At 32.0% G+C, this 27,591-nt stretch overlaps 1 protein-coding gene across 1 annotated transcript in view; it reads right to left on the minus strand.

The window, feature by feature from the left end:
- Nucleotides 1–2,293: 2,293 nt before the first annotated feature.
- LOC143386399 (cadherin-10-like) overlaps nucleotides 2,294–27,591 on the minus strand; it is a 130,030-nt gene continuing 104,732 nt past the window's right edge. Inside the window, 6 exon segments of the mRNA XM_077108248.1 lie at nucleotides 2,294–2,580; nucleotides 2,583–2,783; nucleotides 6,539–6,790; nucleotides 9,784–9,892; nucleotides 14,729–14,850; nucleotides 26,693–26,829. Of these exon segments, the coding sequence (XP_076964363.1) occupies nucleotides 2,294–2,580; nucleotides 2,583–2,783; nucleotides 6,539–6,790; nucleotides 9,784–9,892; nucleotides 14,729–14,850; nucleotides 26,693–26,829 (1,108 nt within the window).

The raw sequence follows: 27,591 nt of genomic DNA on the forward strand, positions 1-27,591 counted from the left end.
CTTGAATTCTTAAAAAAAATGTATGTCAAAATAAATGACAACAAGTTAATGTCGCTTTTAAATTATTTGAGCATAGATAATTAAATCCTTTAATTAAGAATGTCAATTACCAACATCTAATATTAATAAAAACAACTAATGCTGGAAACATTAAAACTAATGTTTAAACAAAATTATATTTTGAATCATAATATAAAATGCTCATAAGATACATATCCTATTATCTTTTCCATTGTTAACCAAATTTTTAAAAATGGATCTACCTCTAACATTTTACTGCTTTACAAGTAGTGCAAGTACCTTATTATGAAGTATTCTTTTTAAAATATATATTTTTAGTTGTTAGTGAACATGATACTTTTATTTTATTTTATTTTATTTTATTTTTTATCTGGTGCTGAGGGTGGAACCCAGTGCCTCATGTATGCTAGGCAAGTGCTCTACCACCGTGCCATATCCCCAGCCCCAATTTTATTTTTAATGAACTCTTTTTCTAGGGGTTTTGGAGAATTTTTCTTCCTTTCAGTTCAACATATAAAATAGTTTTTGTTGTTGTTGTTGTTTCTTAAACTTTATATTTTTGGTAGCCAGACTTCAGTATATCATTAATGGGCTCTTGAACTTGAGGGAGTGTGCCAAATTAGATCTTACTATACAGTGTGATGTGTATTTGGTCTTAAATGTGGCTGTAATTTTAATTAGACCACCTGGCTTGTTTATCTTTCATTATCTTTTCATTATCTTTCATTATTACTATGCAAACCTAAATATCTGTGGTCAGAGTGATGTGGGGCAACCTGGGAGTTAGAAAACATTTGTGTTCAAAAAGAGTGAAATAACTAATTGTGCACTAAGGACATGTCAATATCATACCTTGACTTACTCCAAAACCATAGCATTTTCACTAATTAACACACAAATCTTTGGTATTGTTTACAGTATACTCAACAGGGAACATAACTTTTCTTAGATCCAATAAAGTATTCTACTTATAAATAAATTATGTTGTGGAGTTTGAGAAACAAAGAATCAGTTAGTGGCAGCTAAACTCCATGATTCTCAGAAATTTGGACTGGCACTAACTGCCAGTGTATTTAACTAAAAAATCCTCCCTCCCTTTTTTTTGCTATTGAATCATTCATTGACAGAAAAACAGACTTTGTTACACATAAATGTGTAATGCATTTTTGGAAAGTTGACATAATTGCAACGATGTATCTTAATAGAACATTCAGCATTATTACTGTCATTACTAGCCATTTTCAAAGTCACCATGGGAGGTAAATATATTTTCCATTAAAACATGATTTCAGTCTGAGATCTGTCTGAACTATTATTGCCTATAAACCTCAATAGCATAGATGTCATACAAAAATGAGAAAAATGTTTTATTCCTTTCTCAATTATTTCAGGAAATATGAACAAAATGAAATTATTGCATTGCTTGGTGTCTTTAGTACAAGGATGACAATATTTTAAAGTTGTTTGAATGATACATTTAAATGATATATAAATTAAAATTTTAATATTAAGATTTTTTTTCACATATTATAACACAACAAGACTCACTAGGAAGGATAAGTCTTGACTAAGTTATATTAAATTGGTTACCGTTTTCAATATTAAAATGACTTTGTCTTCTTACCTGTATTTAATATAATTTTCTACCAAGATATTAATTCATGGAGAACTTGTTTTCTTCCTGGGGGGGGAAGCTGGAGACAAAGTAGTTGTAAAAACTGGTTTATTTTTTAAAAAATAAATACAAAAATATAAATATAAAACATTAGCAGATAGAATTTGATGAAATATAATTGCACAAATGTTTGTATACCAGGTTGCATATCACACCTACTAACACCACATGTACATTTTTTCTTTTTAAATTTAATGTACAGAACAGGATATATCTTAAAATTTGTCTGCACCTTTTCAAAAACTTCATTTGCAAGGGCAGAACATGTATCTAACAGAAGCGGCTCATTTCTGAGGTTGCTTAAGGGAGAGCTATCCTGTTCATGTTTTTGATTTTTTTTTTTTTTTTTTTTTTACTAAGATGGACAACACTGAATTTCCATAGCTTTGGCTCTTGGAAGTGATTAAATAAAATGTCGCATATATTCCGTGAGACATCCTACAGGAAAGAATTAATGCAATTAATGAACAAATTAAGAAATAAATGGGAAAGAATTGTGCTGAGTGGCAGGAAACGTCTCCTGATTATCAAATATGGTGAAGTGGAGACAGTGTCCTTTACATCGCTTCCTCTTATTGAGCAGAACAGAAATCCAGGTTAGGAGTCTTTGTCACTGTCCCCACCACCATACATCTCCGCGAGCTTGTTAAACCTGGGGCCCCACTCCCGGAGGTAATCATAATTCTGGTCTCCTTCGGTGGTGCCTGACTCCAGGGAGTTCAGCGATTCAGCCACCGAGTCGTTGCCCTCATAGGCGTAGGTGGCCAGGGAGTGGTAGGGTGCTGCGGTGGGGTCCAGGTCGTGCTCCTTGAGCCTCTCCGCGATGAAATCCCACACATCCGTGTTGTCAGGCGCTGTGGGAGTCCTGCGGGGGATAAAGAGCGCTTTGGCATGATATCTTGCCTCAGCTTCTTTTCCTCAATTGCTACAGGATTCCTCAGGGTGCCAATGTCAAAGGCCTGGGTGTTCTCCTCGCCACCACCTTCTTCATTATAGCTCACGATGTTGTCCCTGATGTCCTCCTTGGATAAGATCAGAGGTTCCTTCTTCCGCTGTCTCTTTAGAGCTGCAAACAGTACTACTATAACTTGAAAAAAAAAAAAAGGAGAGACATAAGAAGCCCATTCAGAATGCTATCAAGCAAGTGGGAGCAGGAAAACGGAGCATGCGTTATTTAGATATTTTTTTTACTTCCCCATTTTTTCTTGCACGTTCCTTTTTTTTCTTTTTGGTTGGGGGAAGCAGAAAAGGGTTTAGTCAAGGTAGGTGATGTTCAAAAGCGGTGTTTCTGACTTATTGTTAAGGCACTGTGGAATCTTCCTTAATTACAGTGCATATTTTTTTCTGTTTTTCTAAGAAGTGTAGTTTCTGGTTGTTTAGAATATATGAGTCTTGTGTAATAAATAGTAAGATAGATGTTATACAAACATTAGAGAAGTTGAACTAAGCTTCATGTAAGATCCAAGTGGCTAAAATATGCCTGTATTTTCACATCCTTACCATTCTTAATAAGGTATAGAATATTGATTCTGTTAAATAACTGTATTGATTGATTTATATAGCTTTGTTTCTTACTTTATTAAAAGAAGGCCTACATTATAGGAAATAAGACGCAGATGTTTAGACATAACATGGGTTTAGAGGTTTATGATGCTTTCCTTAGAAATATATATCTTGTAAGAGAACTCCCCCAAATTGTTAGATGACAGTACAACAAGTATATTCAAGTCACTACACTGGATTAACTCCAAATCAATGCAGGGACCTTGGCCAGATACATTTTTATTTATTTTAATTTAATTTTATTTTGGTGCTGGGTATGGACCTCAGGGCTTTGTGCTTGCAAGGCAAGAACTCTACCAACTGAGCTATATCCCCAGCCCAAGATACATTTTTAAAAATGTGTATACATAAGTTGAAATGTGTATTGCTCACAAAGGACAGTTCTCCACTTTGATGAGACAGTAACAATAAGTATAAAAATAATACTGTTAATAACCAAAATAATGTTAATAATATGAACTCTAAGAGGAAGTTAACATCAAATTCTTCTGATTGCATTTAAATTTCCCACTATTATTTGCTGTTCCCAAACATTTAGATTCTGGTCCATTAAATTGATTTACAGAAACAGATGGAAATTCAATTACATAGGTAAAAGAAGGGGAGAAATCTTTCTCTTTTATATATCTGTCCTTAGCCTCTTTTAGAAGAATGTCTAAAGGATGGGGGAATTATGATATTTTTGTATCAAGATATTCTAAGTTCTGTTTCCTTATTTATTAACATGGAATTCTCAGACTATTGGTCTTCAAATCTGTGACAGGGCAAAAAAAGAAACTTTTCTAATTCTCCCAAAAGGAGTTTTAACCCACTGTTAAGTAATCTTGGCCTTAAAATGATAAAAATAGCCCTTGATGAAGACAGAAAGCTGTTTATTATTCAGGTCTTTGGGAAAAATTAATTTTATTTTTCTTAAACTCATGTATTCAAGCATCCATAAAATGTATGAAGTAAAGTTTTGAAACTCAGATTGATTATTATGAACAAAATGATTTTACTGAGTCAAAAAGCTTCTATTAACAAAAATTTAGTAATATTGATTCCAACTCCAAGTTTATTTCCTCGCTTCTTGGAATGTCAGATATAGTGTTTTCAATAAGGGTCAGAGGGATACCCAAAACAATAGTTTGAAGCTAATGCATCTGGAGAGTAAATTTAATCTCCTTCTTAACTCAAAAGCAGTTAAAAAGCAATTTACTCTAGGTTATAAAATCAAGAATCATTATTTTAGAGACAAGTAAATCAAATAAAGGGAGAGTTTTAACATTTTTTCAGTGAACACATAAGACAGTGAGGCCTCAACCCAGCCATTATGAGGAAAAAAAAACATGGACAAAAACTCCAAATTTCACTGGAAAACTGTACACACAATCACCAAGAAGCAAGGTGCTTTGGTTCAACCTCTCACAAATTGATGGCCTTGGAGAATGCTTTAAATATTTCAAACATTCATCTTTATTGCGTATAAAGTGAAGATAACCATACATACTGCATACATTGTTTCATTAAATGAAAGATAAAAGTGTTTTTCATTATATTATTGTTTACACTGTTTGGCAAAATCAACTTAATAAAAGCTTGCTACTCTTGATGTTATTCTTACTGGAGATTTTATATTTAATACATATTTCAGCAGAATGACTGAATATAATTTACATATAAATTATAAAGTCCTCAAATAAATAGATTATTCATATTTGAACTTTTTGATTTAATTAGTATAAAGTCTGTTTCTTGACTTCTCTTAATATGTTTAGTAATACAGAAAAGTCAAATTATAAAAATAAACTTTTATCAATTCTCCCATATTCTGTTAAGTGAAATCATTTATTATTTTTGTTATATATGAAAATACCTCATAACTAAATATATTAAAAGACTTATTATTATTATTATTATTTTGGCATCAGGGATTGGACCTAAGGATGTTTTTTATCACTGAGTTACATGCCCAATCCTTTTCCTTTTCTAATTTGAGACAGGGTCTCACTAAGTTGCCAAGCTTCTCCTTAAAATGCTTAGACTGTCCTGGAATTGTGATTTTATGCTCAACCTTCTTAATTGTTGGAATTATAGGAATGCACCACCATTCCAGTCAATAATACATATTTTTAAAGGTGCACATTTTCATTTCCTAAACTACATGTAAATCGAATGTAAAGTCTAATGTGGTGGTACACACCAATAATCCCGGTAAGACACTCGAGACTTAGTGAGAACCTGTCTGGGAGGGTGGGGAGAAGTGGGGGATGCGGGGAATGGATCTCATTGTTAGAACACTCCTGGCATCAATTGCCAGTAAAAAACAAAACTAAAAAAAAAGGAAAGAAAGAAAGTTATGTAGAATTGATCATTCCATTAATTTAGTGATTTATTTCATATGTATAATTTACCCTTCAGATATTTAATCACAGAGCTCTTGTATATACTTGAAAAAATGGAAAAAAAATGAATCTTCTATGAGGGATTAGCTATATTTTGAAATTAACACATATTTTTAATATTCTTTGTGGTTGCTATGTCTTTGTTATTGGTCCTAACTTCACATATAAAGGTGCTGTCTTTTTATAACAGTAAAAATTGTTAAAATAAATTATTGTAAAGATTATTTTAGAATTTTAAATGAAGGCTTAATTATTAGATTAACTTTAATGTAAGTATGAAAAATTGATAATGAGTATAGTTATGCTTGTGAGAAGGCCTATACTAGATCAAATTTGTGAATTGTGTTTCTAAGAGAATGTATCTTAAACCTTATCAATGTTGTTTTACCCTTACTGAGATTTGCTGATATTTAACTTTTAGAGTTCAGGTTAAAATCTTATCATACTCTTCCAGCTTCTACCCTCCTCCTGAATTAGAGTTTGGCAGATGATCCAAAATGAAACAACGCCATAGAGTTACTACAGGGCTCAGGAGAGCAGTGATGGGCCAGCTATAAACTAATTGGAGGTACCAATCATTGATCATTTTTTCAAGAATTGCAATCACCTACCTCTCAACTTTCTAAAATCTAACACAGCCATTCTGCCCTCAACTCTTCTTGCTTTCTCATTACTTATTTCATATATTGTAATGAAAGTATGAAAGCTGCTTTTTTACATTTTGATTCACATCTGAATGATGAAAAGTCTCATTGCTTCTATATTCTGGCTGGATATCCTAAAACTTTTGTGTAAGTTTGGGCAAGGGACTATTCTGATAGCAATATTCCTTGTTTAAAATTATACTACAGTAAGTGTCCTAGAAGATGATTCAATTTTCTATAAAGTTTCTTACCCAGCAGAATAATGATGCAGAGGAGAATGGCAATCAAGGCCCCAGTGCTGAGACCAGCAGGGAGGAGCAGGGCTTCAGCATTGCAGGACTGCATGTTGCCTTGGCTGTCACAGGCACATACACTGATGGTCAGCGTGCCTGTGCTGCTCTGAATTGGGTAATCATTGTCTGAGATCACCACAGGCAAGAGATAGGTACTTATTTCATGTCTATCGAAGCCATTTTTTCGAGTTAAAATTCTGGCAGTGTTATCTAAAATAAATTTTAAAACATTACAAATGTTTGTTTCATATAGTAAAATGATAACTCATGGTGATAACCAGGATTGTATATATAAATAAAACTCTCTTCATAAAAAATATAAAACATTATAAAGTTTTCTATTACATATGTACAATGCCATTAAACAAGAGAAATAAGATAGTTCAAAGAATCTAACATTATGGATTGAGTACTAACTTCAAAAATTATCCCATAGTATTTTCAAAATGGTGAGTTTGTATAAGTAAATATCAAGTTTACATAGATGAGAAGTTTTTTTTACTGTTTTCTGAAAATCTGCTTTGTAGACCAAAAGAAAATATTATTTTCTTTCATTTATTCATTTACACACATACAGCATATCTCAATCCAATATTCATGAAGAAAATAGGATTGGATACATTGAAAGCATTGTTACATTGTTTAAAGCAATTAAATAGTCAAAATCCATGAAGAATCTCAATATATACCCAGCAGCATGCAAATTATTTAACATTTCTGAGCATTGATTTCCACTCATTCAAACAAACTCATAACTTAAAGGATGTATTTAACTGAAAGTAATAACAGAAAGCCTGGGCTAACTCTTAGAAGTGCCTAATAAAGTTCCAGACTGAAGTAAAGATTTAATAAAGACAAATATCCCACTACCTAGCATATTATACTACTGACTTTTTCTTTACATGTTAATTGACCTAGTATTCTCACATGGAATTTGTGGGGTTAAAATGAAAAAAAGACTTCTATCCCCAAACAAGTAGTATTTAAAAAATAATTGGTATGATAGTTTCTTTCCCGGTTGTTTGCCCAGAGAAGTTAGTTTTGTTTAGTCAGCCCTGCAGAGTTGTTTAAAATGCCAATATAGGGAGAGAGTCAGTGAGCTGCTAAATCAAACAAACAGGAGAGAAAAAATAGAGGTAATCTGTTGCAGGTACAGTGTTTGAATACAAAATAATTTATTCCTTAATTTTGAGTTGGAACTTAATGATACCAGTTAACTACATAAGCTGGGAAAGCAGACTAACAAAATAACATGCACATAAACAAATTTTAAAATTTATCTTTCAATAACTATTTTTTCCCCTGAAATATCCTAAGATAATATGAGCATATATATATGGTACTTTTAGAATCTTGCTTGTCTAATTTTTAATTTTTTAGCAAATGTTTGAACCTTAGTTTTGTAATAGTTTTGACAGGTTGAGGGACCAAATAAAGTTTGACTCATTTCAAATTATTTTATGGAATATTTAGAAATTCGTGATATAATTTTTGACCTAGGATAGAATAAACAAAATTAATTTTAAACAGGAATAACCTAGAAATAAGGGAGTTTAAGGCAAATATTAATTAATACAAGGCTAGAAAATTAACACTAAGGTAGTATATATGCTATTTCAATTTTTTAAAAAAACTTCACCCAGTATCACAGCATCATTAATTTTATATGATTAGGTTAAATATTCTGGTTTATATTCTGTGGGCTTATTTCCTGCTTTGAGTACTGTATATAGATTAAAGAACTCTTGGTAATATTTGTCAAAAATTAATTAAGGCTGGTCTTGAGTGATTTCCCCAATAACTTTGAAATGCCATGCTAAGACAATACTATTACATGTCTATATCACTTTTTAATAACCAGTGCTCAGTTTCACTGGAGCAGGGAGAAAATTAAAATACAACTAGAAGCAGGTACTGTCAATTCAATACTGTAAATTCAGTACTAGGGACAGCTCCAGTCTAAATTCAATGTTTGATTACTGTCATGTATAACAACAACAACAACAAAACCCAATGCATCTGTTGCCAGGTTCAGCAAATTAAAAAGTAGGATGTTGTTTATCTCTAATTCAGACTTAATCTAGAATTCATATTTCATATGAATGTCTACAATTCATGTTTAAAAATTAAATATTCATTCTGCATTTTGACTGCCACCTTCATGTTAATTTTTTTCAACTTGATAACTTTAGGTGTTTGGAGTGATAGAAAACATGAGCATTTTAATAAATTCATATTTAATAAAAAACAGATGTTTACAATAGATACTCCCCCTTTCAGTTGGTTTTTGCTAAGATTCTACCAGATGAAATAGCTTGAATAAAGGTTGGCACAATGTAAAATGACCTATTATGTTAAATTATTTGCTGGTACTTTGATAACTACCTAGGTTCTGATTCTGCCAACACACATCATGCATTGTGAAGAAAGCACTTACACACATGCCAATGTGGTTATGAGGCTTATTTAAAAATACACAAATCTGCAGCCATTCTAAAACTCATGTCTTTTTTCAAACAGAAGCTTGCATAGTTAGCTTAACATAACATACAATAAGTCGAGTAGAGATCTGACAACATAATTTTGTTTAACTAGAATGACTCCAATGACATATTTATCAGGGAACAGAGCTGTTCAACTTTTTAACAATCATAACTATTCTGTAAAATGTGTTTTATTTTTGTGAGACTATGAGAAAAATTAATTTCTGAAAAATAAAATTTGCATACTATTAGGACAACAGCATATCTTGCAATGCCTTTGCACCATATTTTCTAAGGGGCTAGTGAGTCTACATCACATTCTTACTCTACCTTTATGCCTACTTGGCTTCAATACACCTGCTGCTATTCAATCTCATCAGAGTTTGCATAACACTTTCACTGAGTTACTTATTTCTCCATTCATATTTTCTATACCTTTTCTTAGGCAAAGTGATTATTTCTAGACTTTCTAATCATTTCAACATCAATCTCATTGTTCATATCTACACAGACACTTCTCTCATATAGTTTATTAAATGAAAGAGAGCTAACATTTTCAAACAAGACATTATCATGAAATATCATTAACTATCAGATAAAAACAAAATTTCATAATTCAGATCAATAAATTGACAGATCATGTATATTATAATAGTTACTTTAGAAGAAATTTCCAGTTAATGTCATGTTATATTATAATGAACAAATTCTAAAACTTACCTTCATTATCCTGTACTGTGAAGTTTGGATTGACAGCAGCTAAACTGAAGAAAAATTTCTGACCACCTAAAGGGTCATCTTTGTCTACTGCACTTATAGTCTGTATTAGCTGTAGGAGAAAGAAATATTATATAGTCATCAAACATACACATGTATAATCTGCTTTTGTAATACATAATTTAAAAAAATTTGCTTTGTAGAAAAATTTAAAAGAATTTATTTTGTTCATGGTGAATAAATCTTAATGATCATTTTCTTTTTAATGATATTTCTCTTCTACCACTCAGTCCCACTTATTTCTCTCTCATAAATATTGTCTTTTCCTTCAAAATGGTGAATTGTAAGATATTATATTTTTTGAGGGTTTCTATATTTAAATGTAGAACCAGTATGTTATTTCACATAAATCTAAACATTGATTGGGAAGAGTTGATCTGATGTAGGAAAAATTGTGGAAATAAAAATATTGCTTTGCTCCTCCCCAAAGTTAGCTGAAACATAATAAAAGAAAATAGATACTTCATACATAATGTTGAATATAAATTTTACAAAGAAAAGTTTATATATTATTTTCTACTGTAATAGCAATAGTTTGCTTCATTTGCACTTTAAATACAAGTATATATTTTTAAATTCAAGATATGTATTATATGGGGAAATGGTAATTGGTTTTAATATAAGAGTTAATAAAAACTGTCTGATAACAGTGGAAAATTTAACGGTTTATACATAATCAGATCATTGTTTTAGATAGAGTATATGATTGATACTATATAAATATATATGTATCAGTTAGGTATTTAGGTCGGTATATGATTTCTTTATCCTTTAAGTTACATATGAAATAATTTTTTTGTTTTAAAAAATATTTAAATTATTATTAGGGCTTCAAAAGTTGCTTCTTATGCATATTGATGTCTATTTATGCCTGTAAAAATCATCAAATATGCTTATTTAAAAGGAATATGCTTTTTAATGCATCAATTCAATTTAACTTTGTGTGAATAGTTGGTGGAAATACTTGTTGCTGAGGTTTTCTTGATTTAATTAGGGATTTCAAGTTTAAAACATTATACAAAACAAGAAATAAATGAAGAGATCATTATAACCATTCTTATTTTCTTTCAAAGTTTGCTACATCAACAGAAATGTGAAAAATTTCAAGTATTAACTTTTAAAATTATAATTTTACTCATTTATCAAAAATGACACAAGAATTTAATTAAGAGATGCAAAAATATGTTTTTATCTAGAAATAAGCATCAAAAATTATTTAAAACTAACTTAGTTTAAAGCAATTTAAAAATATATTTGACTAAATCTTATTTATAATAAGATTAAATAGAAGCCAGACTTATAAAATATAAAAATGGTATAGGAGTTAAAGATAAAAACATAAAAAAGGTATTTAAACTACTCAGGAATTATTAATTCATTTACCAAAGAATTTCTTAACTGATATGTATCAATCAAATATACTTAAAAGATTTATTTTTAAAAAATTTTGATTCATAAGAGTGTATTGAAGAGAAATAAATGAAGTAACATATCTTGAAAGACAGTAGAGTAGTTCAAATTCCTAGTCACAAAGATTTCTATATGAATATAACTATAAAAACAAGAAAGAGTTAATTTCTTTAGAATAAAAACTACAATGTCTCAAACATATGATTGCAACTGTTATTACAAATAACAATTGCAGTTCATTTTTATCCTCAAAATAATACAATAATACATTTCAGAGGACATACATCCACATCTTTATATATATGTAAACCATAAAGTTTTATATAAAATGCTCAATGATATTTTAATGAAAAAGTCGATTCATTGATTTAAATGTCAGTGGTTAATTGATATACTTTGTTATGAAAGGAGTAATTCCAATTCATATTAAAGTTACAAAAAAACAGAATGACATTTTGCAGAATCCCTATCATTTTAAAATAAATTTTATGACTCTAAGACTTCTCTGTTGCAAATAGAGGTACTGCTTCATAAGATTTTTTTTTGGGGGGGGCATACTTGGCTTTAGTGTTTAACCCCTTTATTTTCAAAATTTACCTTTCAATTTAACCTTACTTTCTATTCCAATCATACATTCAAAATCACAAAACTATTGTAACTGTGCCATAAAGACTTGCAATCAATACCAGAAGTTCACAACAAGAAGTAGATAAAAGTTTTCTGCTGGCTTCCTATATGAACACTCAATATTTTATTTCTACTGGAGACAAATCATTTTAATCCGATTGCAATGAAACAATTTATCACACTTAGGAAACAAATGAACACAAGCTGGTGATATCCAATATTCATTTTGAGCTATGGAAAAGAGATATAGGTAACTCTTTCTTAGCTTTTCTTCTTGGCAATAATATAATTGTTTATATTATCATTGTATTTTTACATTTGATATAAGCATTAAGAATGTTTCAGTGATCATACTACAATCAAATGTGAAATAATGAGTGGATTTTAATGTATTTAAAATTAAACAAATAGTTATTATGCTGTAATGTTTTAGCCAAGAGTTTTTGTTGATGAAAAAAAAACTTTCTTTTATTCTGGAAAACTTCAATCTTTTAGCTGTTAGGAAGTAACTAAAGTTTGTCCTATGAAAACTATGTGAAATGATTTTTGGTTTGATAAAGTCTTGGTTGTTATCTGGTTTGATATTTGCTGTCAGTGGTATTAGCTTTAATAAGGTGCTTAGTGAACAGTAAATATAAACAGCAACCCTCCCTAGAGAGATTCCTTGGGAAAGAGATTCTTTGTGATTAACATGGTATTTTCTTCATCTAGACTTGGAAAATTATTAAATACATTTTACCAACTGCAGGAGTGAAGGTAAGTGAGGGAAACCAAAGGGAAGTAAAAGACCTATTGTTCCTTCCTTCAAGGTCCTGTCTCTCTGAAGTAGAAAGGTGAGAATTTAAGTAACCCTGTTAGGCAGGAGAGGACTGACTTCTAATACTTCATCAGTTGAAAACTGCATCCTATCTAAGAAAGTTTTGTATGCTTAGATCAAGGAAGAGCTAAGGCCAGGAAATAAGGAGGAGGAGGGAGTAGCAATTAGTTTTCTTTCTGTCTTATCAATTTGTCTGCATGCCAAATGAATGGAATTATTCCCCATGTTGCTTTCGAAGTGCTACTTAAAGAGCACTTAATTTGCAGGAGTACTGGGTGGACTGAGATTTCTATAAATAACTGCAGCATTCCCAGACATCCTAATCTTCCTTTCCTAGGAGGAGGGGAGGCCAAACTAATGAGTGATTATCATAAAAGGCACAGAGAAGAAGTTTATCAAATAATCACTTTAAGTTTGCAAGCTTGGATGTCAGAACCTAGAATTCTATCATTTATTGTAACATTTTTGTATAAGCAGAACTAGTTTTCAGCCAATGAGAACACGGTGGCATTTCACAAACTGGTCATATTAACAATAACTAGTGTGGAAGACTTGTCTATGCAGTCAATTAAACAAGAATTATTAATCATGTCCTTTCTATCAGGATAGTCAAGGTAGGCTAACTGCTTTTTATTAAAATTATCTTTCATTGTATTATTTTTCTTCATTATGCCAACTAGGTTTTACACGTACAGAAATTCTGGAGCATTACTGAGCCAACTATAGTTAAAAAGAGAAAAGGCACTGGAAAATAAACACAATTCTTTATTCTGTATATTTTGAATACATTTGTAAGTCTGCATTATATAATAATTGAAATGCTTTGAAAAGATATCTCTTGAAAATCAAATAGAATAATCATAGAGGGAGCAATGAATGCAGTAGTAGCAAAATGGGTAATTTATCTCTTAGAGAAAATATTTTAACTTATCTCATGCTGAGCCTGCCAAGCAGAGGACTATTTTGAATGGTATTTTAGGGTGGACACTGTTTCATTAAGAAGTTGGAAGTAGCTAAGTCATTTAAATATTCCCAATTAATCACTTCTATAATATTTTCAAGTTAAAAAAAAAAGAAATCCAATTGCAGCCATTTTACTATTTCTCACAATAGATAGGCTATTGAATCCCTGTTAGTACATTCAAAAGGAAGTATTCGAGTTATTCCACAATATAATTTGCATAAAAATGTCACAAGGACATTGCTGTTTATAAAAGCATCAAATGATGTCAAAACACAATACAGCTTCATGATGGCTTCTCTTTCTCTAATAAAATACATTGGATTCCCAATTATTATTTATAACATGCAGCTTCCTTCTGTGAAGACAGCACTCAAAGCAATTAAGAACAGTCTTTTCAGCCATATATTCTGGAGCTTTTTAAACAACAAAATGAGTCCACTGAGGAAAATATTTAAATAATTATAAACAAAGCTGATGTAGGGAGAATGCTTTAAAGGACTAAAACTGAGTCATTAAGCACTTTACATGTTGGTGTAGTGATGAAAACCAATGTATAAGCAAATTCTGCTGCCCTACTTCAAAATGTATTTGCACATTTATCTGAATATTGATGGAATGCTTCAAAGATTCCATGCATTTGTTGCTGGGTTTTCACCAACTTTCATTCCCATTTCTCTAGCAATTTCAATATTTACCTAATAGCACAGCAGAGGATTCTAGTTTGATCATGTTTTCGAGGGCTTTAAATGTTGAAGTTGTGGGGCTGGGGATGTGGCTTAAGCGGTAGCGCGCTCGCCTGGCAGGTGCAGGGTGCTGAAGTTGTTTCTATACATTTGTGTGCAAATGATAATGTCTTTTCTTTTACACCAGAACTTTAGGAAGGAATTAAGAAACCTGGTACACTGCTATTTTAGATACTCTCAATTTTAAAAACATGTCACCGTTTTGAAAATATTGCAGGGAGTATATGTGAGTGTTCCTATCCCTTTTTCATTCATTCCTGTCAAGTTTGTGAAAATAAAACATTTAATACAGAACTGCCCTGTGTTTTCAATCTTCCAGTTGCTCACCTGTCCTGGTCTGACATTTTCACATACAAAACTGTCATAGAACACAGCAAATTGTGGGGCATTGTCATTAAAATCCAAAATTCTCACAGAAACAGCTACATGAGTTGTCTCTTTGAGATTGTCTAGAAAAAATAAAGGAGAAATTTTGTTAAGGAATGCATGTTTGTGCACCAGATTTAATTTATATAGGCATCTTATGGATATTTAAGTGCTCACATACTAATAAGCATTTCATTCATTCTCCTAACATAATGAGCAAATGCAATGAAGAAATTTACTGCAGGGCCTAATTAAGTAGTCATGAATTCTGTTAATATTGAGCACAATGGGATTATTTTTACTTTGTAAAAAAATTAACAGTAAAACCTTGTATAATTGAGCTCATATCTGTGTCTTTCCTGTCCAAATATACAAGATGTGAATAAATGTTTATTACATAATTTTTACATATAAGTTATTTAATCTTTAACATTTTTGAGATGAAGAACTATTTTTAAATAAATTAGTTACTTATCCAAGATCAATAAATCCTTGTTCTACTAAAAACCTATTTTTTGACTATGATAATTAAAATGTATTCTAATAGTAACATTCAAATTGCTTCTTGGAAATTTTAATATATGGCTACTAATTCTACAATGTGATAGAATATTTACCCTGAGATATAAAGTTTCAGACATTTTATTTATATAGTCATGAATGATACCATTTCAACAGCCATGACTTGATTTTGCATAACAATTTATTGGTTCTAAATTATCTCTACAAACAAATGGCAAGCTAATAATGATGTCTTTACTACAAATGCTAAAATAAAGAGCATCAAAATTTTCAAATAAAGTGATGCAGTTAAAATATTTTGATTTGTAAAGAAAATAAAAAATGTTCCTTATTTACCTTAGCTTGAGTAACAAACCTATAATAGTCACAATTGCATCATCTTCATTGTAGATTTTTCTAAGCAGTTTTATTGATATCTGAGTGTTTTAACATTTTAAAATCATGTTATAGTTATTCAGAATTAAATACAAATATCACAATCTTTAGATAAAATCCAACTTCTTTGAAAATTTTGACAAAGTAGAGGAACAATATTAGAAAATAGATAGAAATGTTGAAGAAACATCTGCAATTCCATATCCCTTCCAGCACCACTGAAAACAGTAAAGAAGTGGATACAACCTAAGTGTCCATCAACTGATTAATGGATAAAGAAAACGTGGTCCATATACACAATGGAATATTATTTGATTCTAAAAAAGAATCAATTGCTGTCTTTGGCAACAATCTGGAAGTAACTGGAGATTGTTGCATTAAGTGAAATAAGCCAGACACAAAAAGACAAGTACTTCATGATTTCACTCATATGTTAAATCTCAAAAAGTGGAATGCATAAAAGTTGAGAGTAGAATGCTGGTTACCAGAGGCTGTAAAAAGTAGAGAAGTGAGAAAAAATAAGAAAAGGTTAATCAATGGATACAAAGTTATAGTTACAAAGTAGTAAGAAATTCTGGTGTGCTTATGCTCAGGAGGGGAAATACAGATAACAACAATGTGCTATATATTTTAGAACTCAGAAGAAAGGATTTTGGAAGTTTCCATTATAAAGAAATTATAAATATTTGAGGAGAAGCTTTTGTTTAACCTGATTAATCACCATGCCATATGTGTGTGTATAAGAATATGTATATATTTTAATATAAAATATTAAGTGGAATCCCACTAATATGTACATTTTTTGTTTTTAATGTATAAGTTAAAACTAAATTTAAAAGAATAAAAGGGAAGTTTAGCTTTATAAAAGCCCAAAGAGTATATTTAACAATCTTATTAAGTGATATAAACCAAAAAGTGCTATGGATATTATCATTTGCCCTTACAAAATTTATCTGACTTGCTAATTTTAACTAAATAATTTTCAGATACAAAAAAAATACTGTCATATGCAAATAGAGTATATATTACTGCTGAAAAGAATTCTTCTTCCAGCTATGTGTAATTGTATTGTTATTAGTATAATAATTTCAGCTTTTTAAAAATAATGTGTAAGAACTGATTTCTTAGCAGGCATATATAAAGTCTGAAGTAGTAAAAAGGAAGGCAAATAGGATTCTAAATCTATCTGAAGTATAATCAACTTCTGTTCCTCTTTCCAAGAGGGAATTTAAAATGCATCTCCTTGACACTCCTCTTAAGTCTTAGCTCTGACTTCTTAATCCACATATATTCTGTTGACAGGTTCTAATTTCCTGTTTGTAATGTATGGCTGCATGCCCTCCACCTTTTCCTGCATCAGGTGGCTGAGAGTTCATACGCTGGAGGTAAAGTGAGCTTCTTTTATATCCAAGTCCACTCATGTTCACGCATTGTGACTTTGCCCAATGCCTTATTACTCAGTATGTGTAAAAACACAGGGCTTCTGATCTCACATAGTTATTTGGAAAATTAGGTGTGATAAATCAGGAAAAGTTCTTGTCAGAGCATCAGTTTGATGACTAGTACTTCAAACATGTTAAATGTTATGAACATCATCTTTATTACCAATATCATGTATTCATGGCTATTTTATAAGTGTTTGTGCAATCTTTCTCCATGTAATGCATTCACACATTAAAAACCTGTTAACAAGCTTTCTCACAATTCACGTTGGTCTGAAGAGGTGCCCATTGGGAAGAAGAAGAGAGAAAAGGAAAATAAACAGAAAAATATTTACCATTGTATCTGCACCTTTATCTGTCTCATTCAATTCATAAGACCCAGAGGTAGAGTACTCACCAAAAATGGACCCCTGACTCTCAAGTTTCCTGTTGCTATGAAGAAGAGTGGAAATGCACACTTCTTCCATTTCTCTAGAACTTGCTCTTTAATCTACTGCTATAGTAAGTGGACATAAACAAAATGTGTATTTTCAATATAAAGTGTGACATAAAAGTAACTTTTGTTGGTAGCAATTCAATCACTAGCTATGTCACAGAAAACAAGAAGAAAAAGGAAAGTTTCAAGCCTCAAAAATGGCTTTGTTAGACTTTGCCCTAACACAATATGTAGATTCTTTAGCCTCTTTCCAAATAGCCCAAGGATCTTCAAAAGCTAAAGCCACAGGGATGAATGTCTTTGTAAAGCATTGGGTCTGGCATCACCTATTTAAAAAGCAATGTGTGTGTGTGAAATATGTATGTGTGTGAATATATATATATATATATATATATATATATATATATATATATATATATATATATATATATATATATATACACACACACACACATTTGTTGGCAAATGCCATGGCTTATGTATAAATAAACAAACAAGCATTCTGAGAATGCAGAATCATACAGAAGAGCTGCTGGCATATATTTACCACTTGAGTCTCCCTCAGAGTTCTTCAGGAAAGCAGGAGAGTAGCACAATGTACCAGCAACAAAGGATCTTAAAATGTGTGTGCTGAGGTGAGACTATGGCTAGAATTCCAAAAGCTTTTGCAAATATCTAAATAGAAGTCTTCAATTATTGTCTAGATACCCCAGATTTTCAAAAAATAGAACTGTATGTTGCACATGCTTAGGACACAACTTTTTTTTACTAATATGTAATGGAGTCCTTTCTTCCTATACCAAGCTCCATTGTCCTCAGAGTGTATTGAAATGATTATAGCTAAATTTTCTTGAAGGAACTCTTTGGCCACTACAATAAATGTGTTCTGAAACTTCAAGTTTATTATTAAGACCCTGATTATGTTCTTAATTTTAGATTTTTTTCATTCTCTGCATGGCATTTTAAAATATTTTTTAAAGACGAAAAGGGGAATTATGCCATGGAATAATGCACTAAATAATTACTTGCAGTAGATAGCACTTGCCACATGATGTGATACATTGCATTGGAATGCAGAATAAAACTGTTTGAGGCAGGGCCTGGAAACACATTGGTAAGAAGTACATTTTATGTCATTCTGTCCTGCTCCAGGCGAGGTGTGTGACACGCTTAGCATAAAACCAGTGTTTAAAGTCTTGTAAAAACAATTCCCTATATGCAGTTTCCCTTTCACTCTCATTGCTTAATTTAATTCCCAGAATAGCATAATGGGACCCTGACTGGTGTTGGTTTGACAGGTAGGTAATTCCAACAGTTGTGCCACAGATTGAATTCAGTTAGTGGCAAAAAATAGGTTCAGTTCTTAGAAGAGGTAATTGGCTTAGCTTTTTACTGAATCATAATTACTTCAACTATCTTTACAAGTTAAATTTCTCACAGTATCTGAAATGGAAAGTGCAATTCCAAGCTCATTGGACCTGAGAAAATATCTTGAAATGAGCAGAGCACAAACAACCTTACTTTTGGAATGAGGAGAATCATGTTGGACACAATCAACTCTTAGGATGAAGACAGAGAAGTGACAGCTTTCATAAAGAAAAACTCCAACAATTGTTAGTATTAACAGGTACCACTGTTTATATCTCATTGTGATGAAACTAGATTTTTTTAGGGTTGGTCTGTATTTCAGAGCCAAATTAGAAAGATAAACTAAATCTATTACTATAGCTTGAAGCTTTGAATGATTGCTGATGATCTGCCTAGCCTAGTTATATTCTTCAGAGGCACTTGGTGATTCAGACCTGATGTTTTGCCTTCCAAAGTCTGGAATGGTTACTTCAAATAACTTGACCTTGATACCTATTTGAGGATTCAGCTTAGTATTTCAGATATGGAAATTACCAGCTTGCTATCTGACCATGATTTAACTCCTGATGAATATTTATTTTTAAAGCAGTTTGAATTGCACTGCTTCATGTTTGTCTCAGTATGTAATCAGAAATGGAGCAGGTTTGTGAGACCTGAACATGTGATTTCACCTGTTGACCAGGACCGCCCATCTTAAAGAACCTCACACTAGACTGAAGAAGCTACTGTTGAATTTCTTAATACTTTTTGAATAGGCAATCTGTCATTTCAACTTGAAAATGAGTTCCATAAATGATGCTGGCCATCCTGTGTTCAGGCAACACCTTTTGCAACTAAAGAAAGAGCGGGGCTTGAATCCTTGATCTCTGTTTAGAGTTTGAAGAAATTTTGTAAATTATGTGTAGAATTATTAGAGCTAGAACTGGAATAACCTGTTTTAAGTCCCAATTTACTACTTCTAGCATTATTTCAGAAAGTTTCAAAAATCTCCAGATTTTTAGTTTTAGTTTCTTCTCATTTAAATGAGGCTAATTTAATATATTAGCAAGATTAAATGTAATTTAAAATTCTTAGAATCATAACCCATACCTGGTTTATCACAGATTCACAATAATAGTGTTGATGTAAAAATTTAACATCTCAGTTGTTTCCTCAAAAGAGAAAATTTGCAGAATCCATTCTACTTGAATGTTATTAGTTAATAATTAATGTTAGATTTACAGATACTTTAGAGTAGCAGAATATGCTAAAATATATCATTTTGCTATAAGGATTATGTTGGCCCAAAGACATTAAGAAAAAAAAAAGTAAGAAAGAAAGAAAAAGAGAAAATCAAGGTTGAGGATATAGCTCAGGGGTAGAGCACTTGCCTAGCATGTGAAAGGCCCTGGATTCAATCCCCAGGACTGTAATATAAGATAACATAAAATACAATAGTATAAATAGAATGTACAAGAAGGATACTCTGAACCTTTCCTTTTTTTTCCTGAAAGCAGAAGAAAAAACTCTTATATGAAAAGTATTCTTACATATCATGAAGACAATGACATTCTTAATATTGAGGAGGACAGGCAATTCAAACAGAGAAAATTTCGTACAAAAACAAACAAAAATTAACATTCTGTAAATATTTAGTTATTTTTTCAGTATTGCCTCCTTTTGTTCATCTTAGTTCAAAAGTATTCAGGCTTTGCAACTTTTTTTGGTTCCTCATTTCCTTAAGAATGCTCCTTATTACATAAATCTCAAATAAATGTGTGTGCCTTTCTCCTCTTAAGCTGCCATAATATCAATTTAATTTTCAGACGTGGTAAAAAATTCTAAGATAGCATAAATGCAATTTTGCTTCTTTTACAATACCTATAGTCATTCCTCAGCATATATCTAAAAGAAATACTGAAAAAAATAGGTCTTTGAGGAATCAATTTAAGATTTCAACTGAAACTATAATTCGTAGACCTGCCTGTGTGGAACTCAGGCTCACAGGGGAGCCAGTCTACACCTCCCTTGCAAGGCAGACACTCACCAGAGCCTAGCCTCTGACTTAGGACTGACTCTTCCCACCAGCAGACTAGTGTGCCTCAGGCACAGGACCGCCCCTTCCAACCAGCTGACTACCATGGGAGGCCAAGCCTAGTGGCCCAGATTCACCCACACCAGTCTTTGAGAGACCCAGGCTCACAGCCGGCCTGGTAACTCCCCCCCCACCCCCACCTTCCAGGCGGGGCCAGACACCTGCCAGAGACTAGCCTGTGACGCAGGAACTCCCCTTCTGACAAGTAGACTACTAGGGAGATTAAGCCCAGAGGCCCAGATTCAACCACTCTAACTTGCACAGATCCAGGATGCAGTAGTATGCATTTAGGGACACCAGCAGGGTCTGGAAGCCCAACATCAAGGTGAGGTACAGACAATCTGCATAGGTACTAAAAGAATATAGGAAAGAAATTGTAATATCTCATATCCACACTGCAAGAAAGGAAAACACAGAGACAACATGAAAAAACAAGTGAGGAAAGTGCCCCAAACAAACCAGGACATAATAACAGAACCAATGGACAGCGAAGTTGATGAAATGTCAGAGAAGGAGTTCAGAAGATTCATAGTTAAAATATCTGTGAATTAAAAATAACTTAAATGAGAAATACAGGAAAAAAATTGATCACTCCAACAGTGAGATAAGAGAGCAAATACAGGTAGCAAAAGATGACTTCAAGAGAAAGATTCTGGAAAAAAAAAAGTCAAAAATCCTTGAAATGAAGGATACAATAAATCAAATAAAAAACTCAGTAGAAAGCATAGCCAACAGACTAGATCACTTGGAAGAAAGAATACAGACAATGGAGACAAATTATACAATCCAGAAAATAAAGTTGATCACTCAGTAAAGATAGTTAGAAACCATAAACAGAACATTCAATAATTATGGGACAGCATGAAAAGACCAAATCTAAGAGTTATTGGGAAAGAGGAAGGCACAGAGTTTCAAACCAAAGGAATGCACAATCTCGTCAATGAACTAATATCAGAAAATTTTCCAAGCATGAAGAGCGAGTTGATAAAAACAAATACAAGATCCTTACAGGACACCAAATGTACAAAATCACAATCAATCTACACCAAGATACATTATAATGAAAACACCTAGGATACAGAATAAGGATAGAATCTTAAAAGCTGCAAGAGAGAGGAATCAGATCACACATAGTGGGAGACAAATTCAAATATCAGCAGATTTTTGAACCCAGACCCTCAAGGCCAGGAGATCATGGAACAACATATACCAAGCTCTGAAAGAAAATGGATGCCAACCAAGAATCTTATATCCAACAAAACTAAGCTTTAGATTTGATGATGAAATAAAAATCTTCCATGATAAACTAAAAGTTAAAAGAGTTTACAACTAGAAAGCCTGCACTACAGAACATCTGCAACAAAATATTCCAAGAAGAGAAAATGAAAAACAATGTTGAAAATCAGCAGAGAGAGGGATTACACTAAAGGAAAATCTAATCAGAGGAGATTCCAAGTCACATTAAATACCAAAAATAAACAAGAACAAAAATTTTTGGGAATACAAATCATGTCTCAATAATAATACTGAATGTTAATGGCCTAAACTCACCAATCAAAAGACATATATTAGCAGATTGGAATAAAAAAAGAAAAAGAAAGACCCAACAATATGCTGCCTCCAAGACACTCATCTCCTAGAAAAAGACATCCACAGACTAAAATTAAATGGTTGGGAAAAATCATAACAGTTACATGGACTGCGGAAGCAAGCAGGGGTTTTCATCCTTATATCAAATAAAGTAAACTTCAAACTAAAGTCAATCAAAAAGGATAAAGAAGGACACTATATACTGCTCACAGGAACCATACACCAACAAGAATTAACAATTATAAATATATATATGCCCCAAACAATGGAGCATCTACATTCATCAAACAAAATTTTCTCAAGTTTAAAAGTCAACTAGACCACAAGACAATAATTTTGGGTGACTTTAACACACCTCTTTCATCACTAGATAGATCTTCCAAACAAAAGCTGAACAAAGAAACTATGGAACTCAATAATACAATCAGTAACTTAGACTTAATTGACATATATAGAATATTTCATCCTTCAAAGAGAGAATACACTTCTTCCCAGCAGCACATGGATCATTCTCTAAAATAGACCATATACTATGCTACAAAGTAACTCTTAGCAAATATATAAAAGTACAGCTACTACAATGCATTTCGTCAGTTCATAATGGAATGAAATTAGAAATCAATGATAAAATAAGAAATAAAATCCACTCCAACACCTGATGACTAAATAACATGCTACTGAATGAACAGTGGGCTAAAGAAGACACCAAGGAGGAGATTTAAAAAATTTTAGAGGTGAATGAGAACACAGATATAACATATCAAAATCTCTGGGACACTATGAAAGCAGTTCTAAGAGGTAAGTTCATTGCATGGAGTTCGTTTCTTAAAATAAGAAAACGTCAACAAATAAATGACTTAACATACATCTCAAAGCCCTAGAAAAAGAAGAACAAATCAACACCAAAAGCAGCAGAAGATAGGAAATAATTAAAATCAGAGCTGAAATGAATGAAATTGAAACAAAATAAACAAATAAAAAATTGACAAGAACAAAAAGTTGGTTGTTTGAAAAAATAAATAAAACTGATAGACCCTTAGCCATGCTAACAAAGAGAAGAAGAGAGAAAACCCAAATCACTAACATTCATGATGAAAAAGAAAATATCACAACAGACACTACAGAAATATAGAAGACAATTAGAAATTATTTTGAAAACTTGCACTCCAATAAAATAGAAAATATTGAAGGCATTGACAAATTTCTAGAGTTATATAATTTGCCCAAATTGAATCAGGATGATACACAGAATTTAAACAGCTCAATTTCAAGTGATAAAATAGCAGACATCATCACAAGTCTACCAATCAAGAAAAGCCCAAGAGTGGACAGATACACAGCCAAGTTCTAAATAAGACCTTTAAATAAAAACTAATACCAATACTCTTCAATTCATTTGAGGAAATAGAAAAAGAGGCAGCACTTCAAAACTCATTGTATGATGCCAATATCACTCTGATTTCAAAACCAGGCAAAGACACATCAACAAAAGAAAACTTCAGACCAATATCTCTAATGAATACAGATGCAAAAATTCTAAATAAAATTCTGGCAAATCGAATTCAAAAACATATCAAAAAGATCATGCACGACGATCAAGTAGGATTCATCCAGGGATGCAAGGTTAGTTCAACACATGAAAATCAATAAATATAATTCATCACATCAATAGAATGAAAGATAAGAATCATATGATCATCTCAATAGACTCAGAAAAAGCATTTGACAAAATATAGCACACATTTATGTTCAAAACAGTGGAAAAACTAGGTATAACAAGAACATATCTCTATATCCTAAAGGCTATCTATGCTAAGCCCCAGGCCAACATCATTCTAAATGAAGAGAAATTGAAGTCATTCCCTCTAAAAACTGGAACAAGACAGGGATGCCCACTTTCATCCCTTCTATTTAACATAGTTCTTGAAACACTGGCCAGAGGAATTAAACAGATGAAAGAAATTAAAGGATACACATAGGAAAAGAAGAACTCAAATTGGCACTCTTTGCTGATGATGTGATTCTGTACCTAGAAGACCCTAAAAGTTCCACCAGAAAACTTCTAGAATCAGTAAATGAATTCAACAATGTATCAGGATATAAAATCAATGCCCATAAATCAAAGACATTTCTGTATATCAGTGACAAATCCTCAGAAAGGGAAATGAAGAAAACTACCCCATTCTCAGTAGCCTCAAAAATTTGGAATGAATTTAATGAAGGAGGTAAAAGATCCATATAATGAAAATTACAGAACCCTAAAGAATGAAGTCAAAGAAAGCCTTAGAAGATGAAAAGATCTACCTTGCTCTTAGATAGACAGACTTAATATTATCAAGATGACCATACTTCCAAAAGCACTCTACAGATTTAATGCATTCTTCATAGAAATAGAAAAAGCAGTTATAAAATTCATCTGGAAAAATAAAAAGCCCAGAATAGCTAAAGCAATCCTTAACAGGAAGAGTGAAGCAGGTAGCATAACTATACCAGACCTTAAACTATATAGGATAGAGAAATAGTAACAAAAACAGCATAGTATTGGCACCAAAACAGACTGGTAGACCAATGGTAAAGAATAGATGACACAGAGATTAACCCAAAAAATTACAATTCTCTTATATTAGACAAAGGTGCCAACAACATGCATTGGAGAAAAGATAGCCTGTTGAACAAATGGTACTAGGAAAACTGAAAATCCATATGCAACAAAATGAAATTAAACCCCTATCTCACACCATGCACGAAACTCAAGTCAAAATGGATCAAGGACTTAGGAATACAACCAGAAACTCTGCATATAATATATGAAAAAGTAGGCCCTAATCTCCATGATGTGGGATTAGGCCCCAACTTCCTTAATAATACTCTGTTGGCACAAGAATTAAAATCAAGAATCAATAAATGGGATGGACTCAAACTAAAAAGTTTCTTCTCAGCAAAAGAAACAATCTGTGAGGTGAATACAGAGCCTACATCCTGAGAGCAAATCTTTATCCCTCACACATCAGATCACTAATCTCTAGGGTATATAAAGAACTCAAAAAGTGAAACATCAAAAAAACCCAAATAACCGTATCAATAAATGGGCCAAGGACCTGAACAGACACTTCTCAGAAGAAGATATACAATCAATCAACAAATATATGAAAAATGTTCATTATCTCTAGCAATTAGAGAAATGCAAATCAAAACCACTTTAAGATTTCATCTCACTCCAGTCAGAATGGCAGCTATTATGAAGACACACAACAATAAGTTCTGGCGAGGATGTGGGAAAAAATGTATACTCATACACTGCTGGTGAGACTGCAAATTGAGACAGCCAAAATGGAAAGCAGTACGGAGAATCTTTGGACAATTGGAAATGTACCCTCTATTTGACCCAGCTATCCCTCTCCTTGGTCTGTATCCAAAGGACTTAAAAACAGCATACTATAGGGACACATCCACATCAATGTTTATAGCAGCACAATTCACAATAGCTAAACTGTGGAATCAACTAGATGCCCTTTAATAGATGAATGGATAAAAATGGAATATTTTTCATCAATAAAAGTGAATAAAATCATGGCATTTTCAGGTAAATTGATGGAATTAGAGAAGATAAAGCTAAGTGAAATTTGCCAATCCCAAACCATCAAACACTGAAAGTTTTATTTGATACAAGGAGGCTGATTCATAGTGGGGTAGGAAGAGGGAGCATGGGAGGTACAGACGAACTCTAGATAGGGCAGAGGGGTTGAAAGGGAAGGGAGGGGGCATGGGGTTATAAATGATGGTGCAATGTGATGATCATTATTATCCAAAGTAACATGTATGAAGACATGAATTGTTGTGAATATACTTTGTATACAACCAGAGATATAAAAAATTGTACTCTATATGTTTAATAAGAATTATAATGCTTTCTGCTGTCATATATAAATAAATTTTAAAGATAAATAAAATAAATATAAATTTCTTAGAACAAAAACTATAATTTGTATAATTTGTATAAGCAATGAATGAATTATTTTAGTATATAATTAAATCTATAAATGTATGTTAAATATACAAAACTAAAATATACAGAATTATAAACATAAATATGTATTATAGACATAAAGTAATCTTTCTGATTTCAGCAGCTATGACAGTAAGATTGTGCCATTGAGATAGTTCACAGTCAAGTGGTTTTGATGTGTAAAGCGATCCATTTCCAGAATGTATGTTAAAGATCCGATCAAGGTCAGTATGGCGATCCAAAGAAAATCTGAACATAGAGGCCAAAGAAAAGCACATGGCAGTGTTATTGAAGTGTTACAGGAGAAAATGGTAAAATTAAAAGACACACATATTACTAATAATTATCAGAAGAAACACAGTACTGATCTAGATTGTAGAGTTTCATGAGTTAATCACAGAAATACACTCTCTCCAAGTACTTGGTTCTGTATTGAAATACTAGTCTTCTAAAATCTCTGCTCTTAAAATCATTGTCTATTTTCATGTGAACTAATATTGATATACTTGACCACAACATAGTATGCATTACATGTGGTTACATTGCTTTATTTAGTAGTGGAGAATTACTGCAGTAATCCATTGCAACAGATCAATCCCAGAAGCTCAGATTTTCCTTAATGACAAAATTGGAGATAACAGTAGGTTCATCAAACTGGTTGGGCATCAACTAATGGTGGTTTGGAGCTTCAGAGTATGATATATACATAGCTTCAGTTTCTAACCACATGTATTATAAAATGTATAACTTTAAAATAGTATAATTCCAGGTGAGAAATCTTCATACATCTGTATTAAAATAGGCAGCAATTGGTTATTGTGGCATTGTATTGTATATCATTCTGAAACCTAATACCAGGTTTTTCAATCTTAATTATGACATTGGGATAAATCCCATTTAAAAAAAAAACACACTACATGTTTTAGCCTTCACAAATAAAGCAAATAATTTTATCCCTATATCTAGAATAATTCCCAAATTTCACCCCAGATTGACAAAATTAGTTTACTA

This window comes from Callospermophilus lateralis, unplaced genomic scaffold (assembly GCF_048772815.1).
Source record: "Callospermophilus lateralis isolate mCalLat2 unplaced genomic scaffold, mCalLat2.hap1 Scaffold_248, whole genome shotgun sequence".
NCBI classification, from domain to species: Eukaryota; Metazoa; Chordata; class Mammalia; order Rodentia; family Sciuridae; genus Callospermophilus; species Callospermophilus lateralis.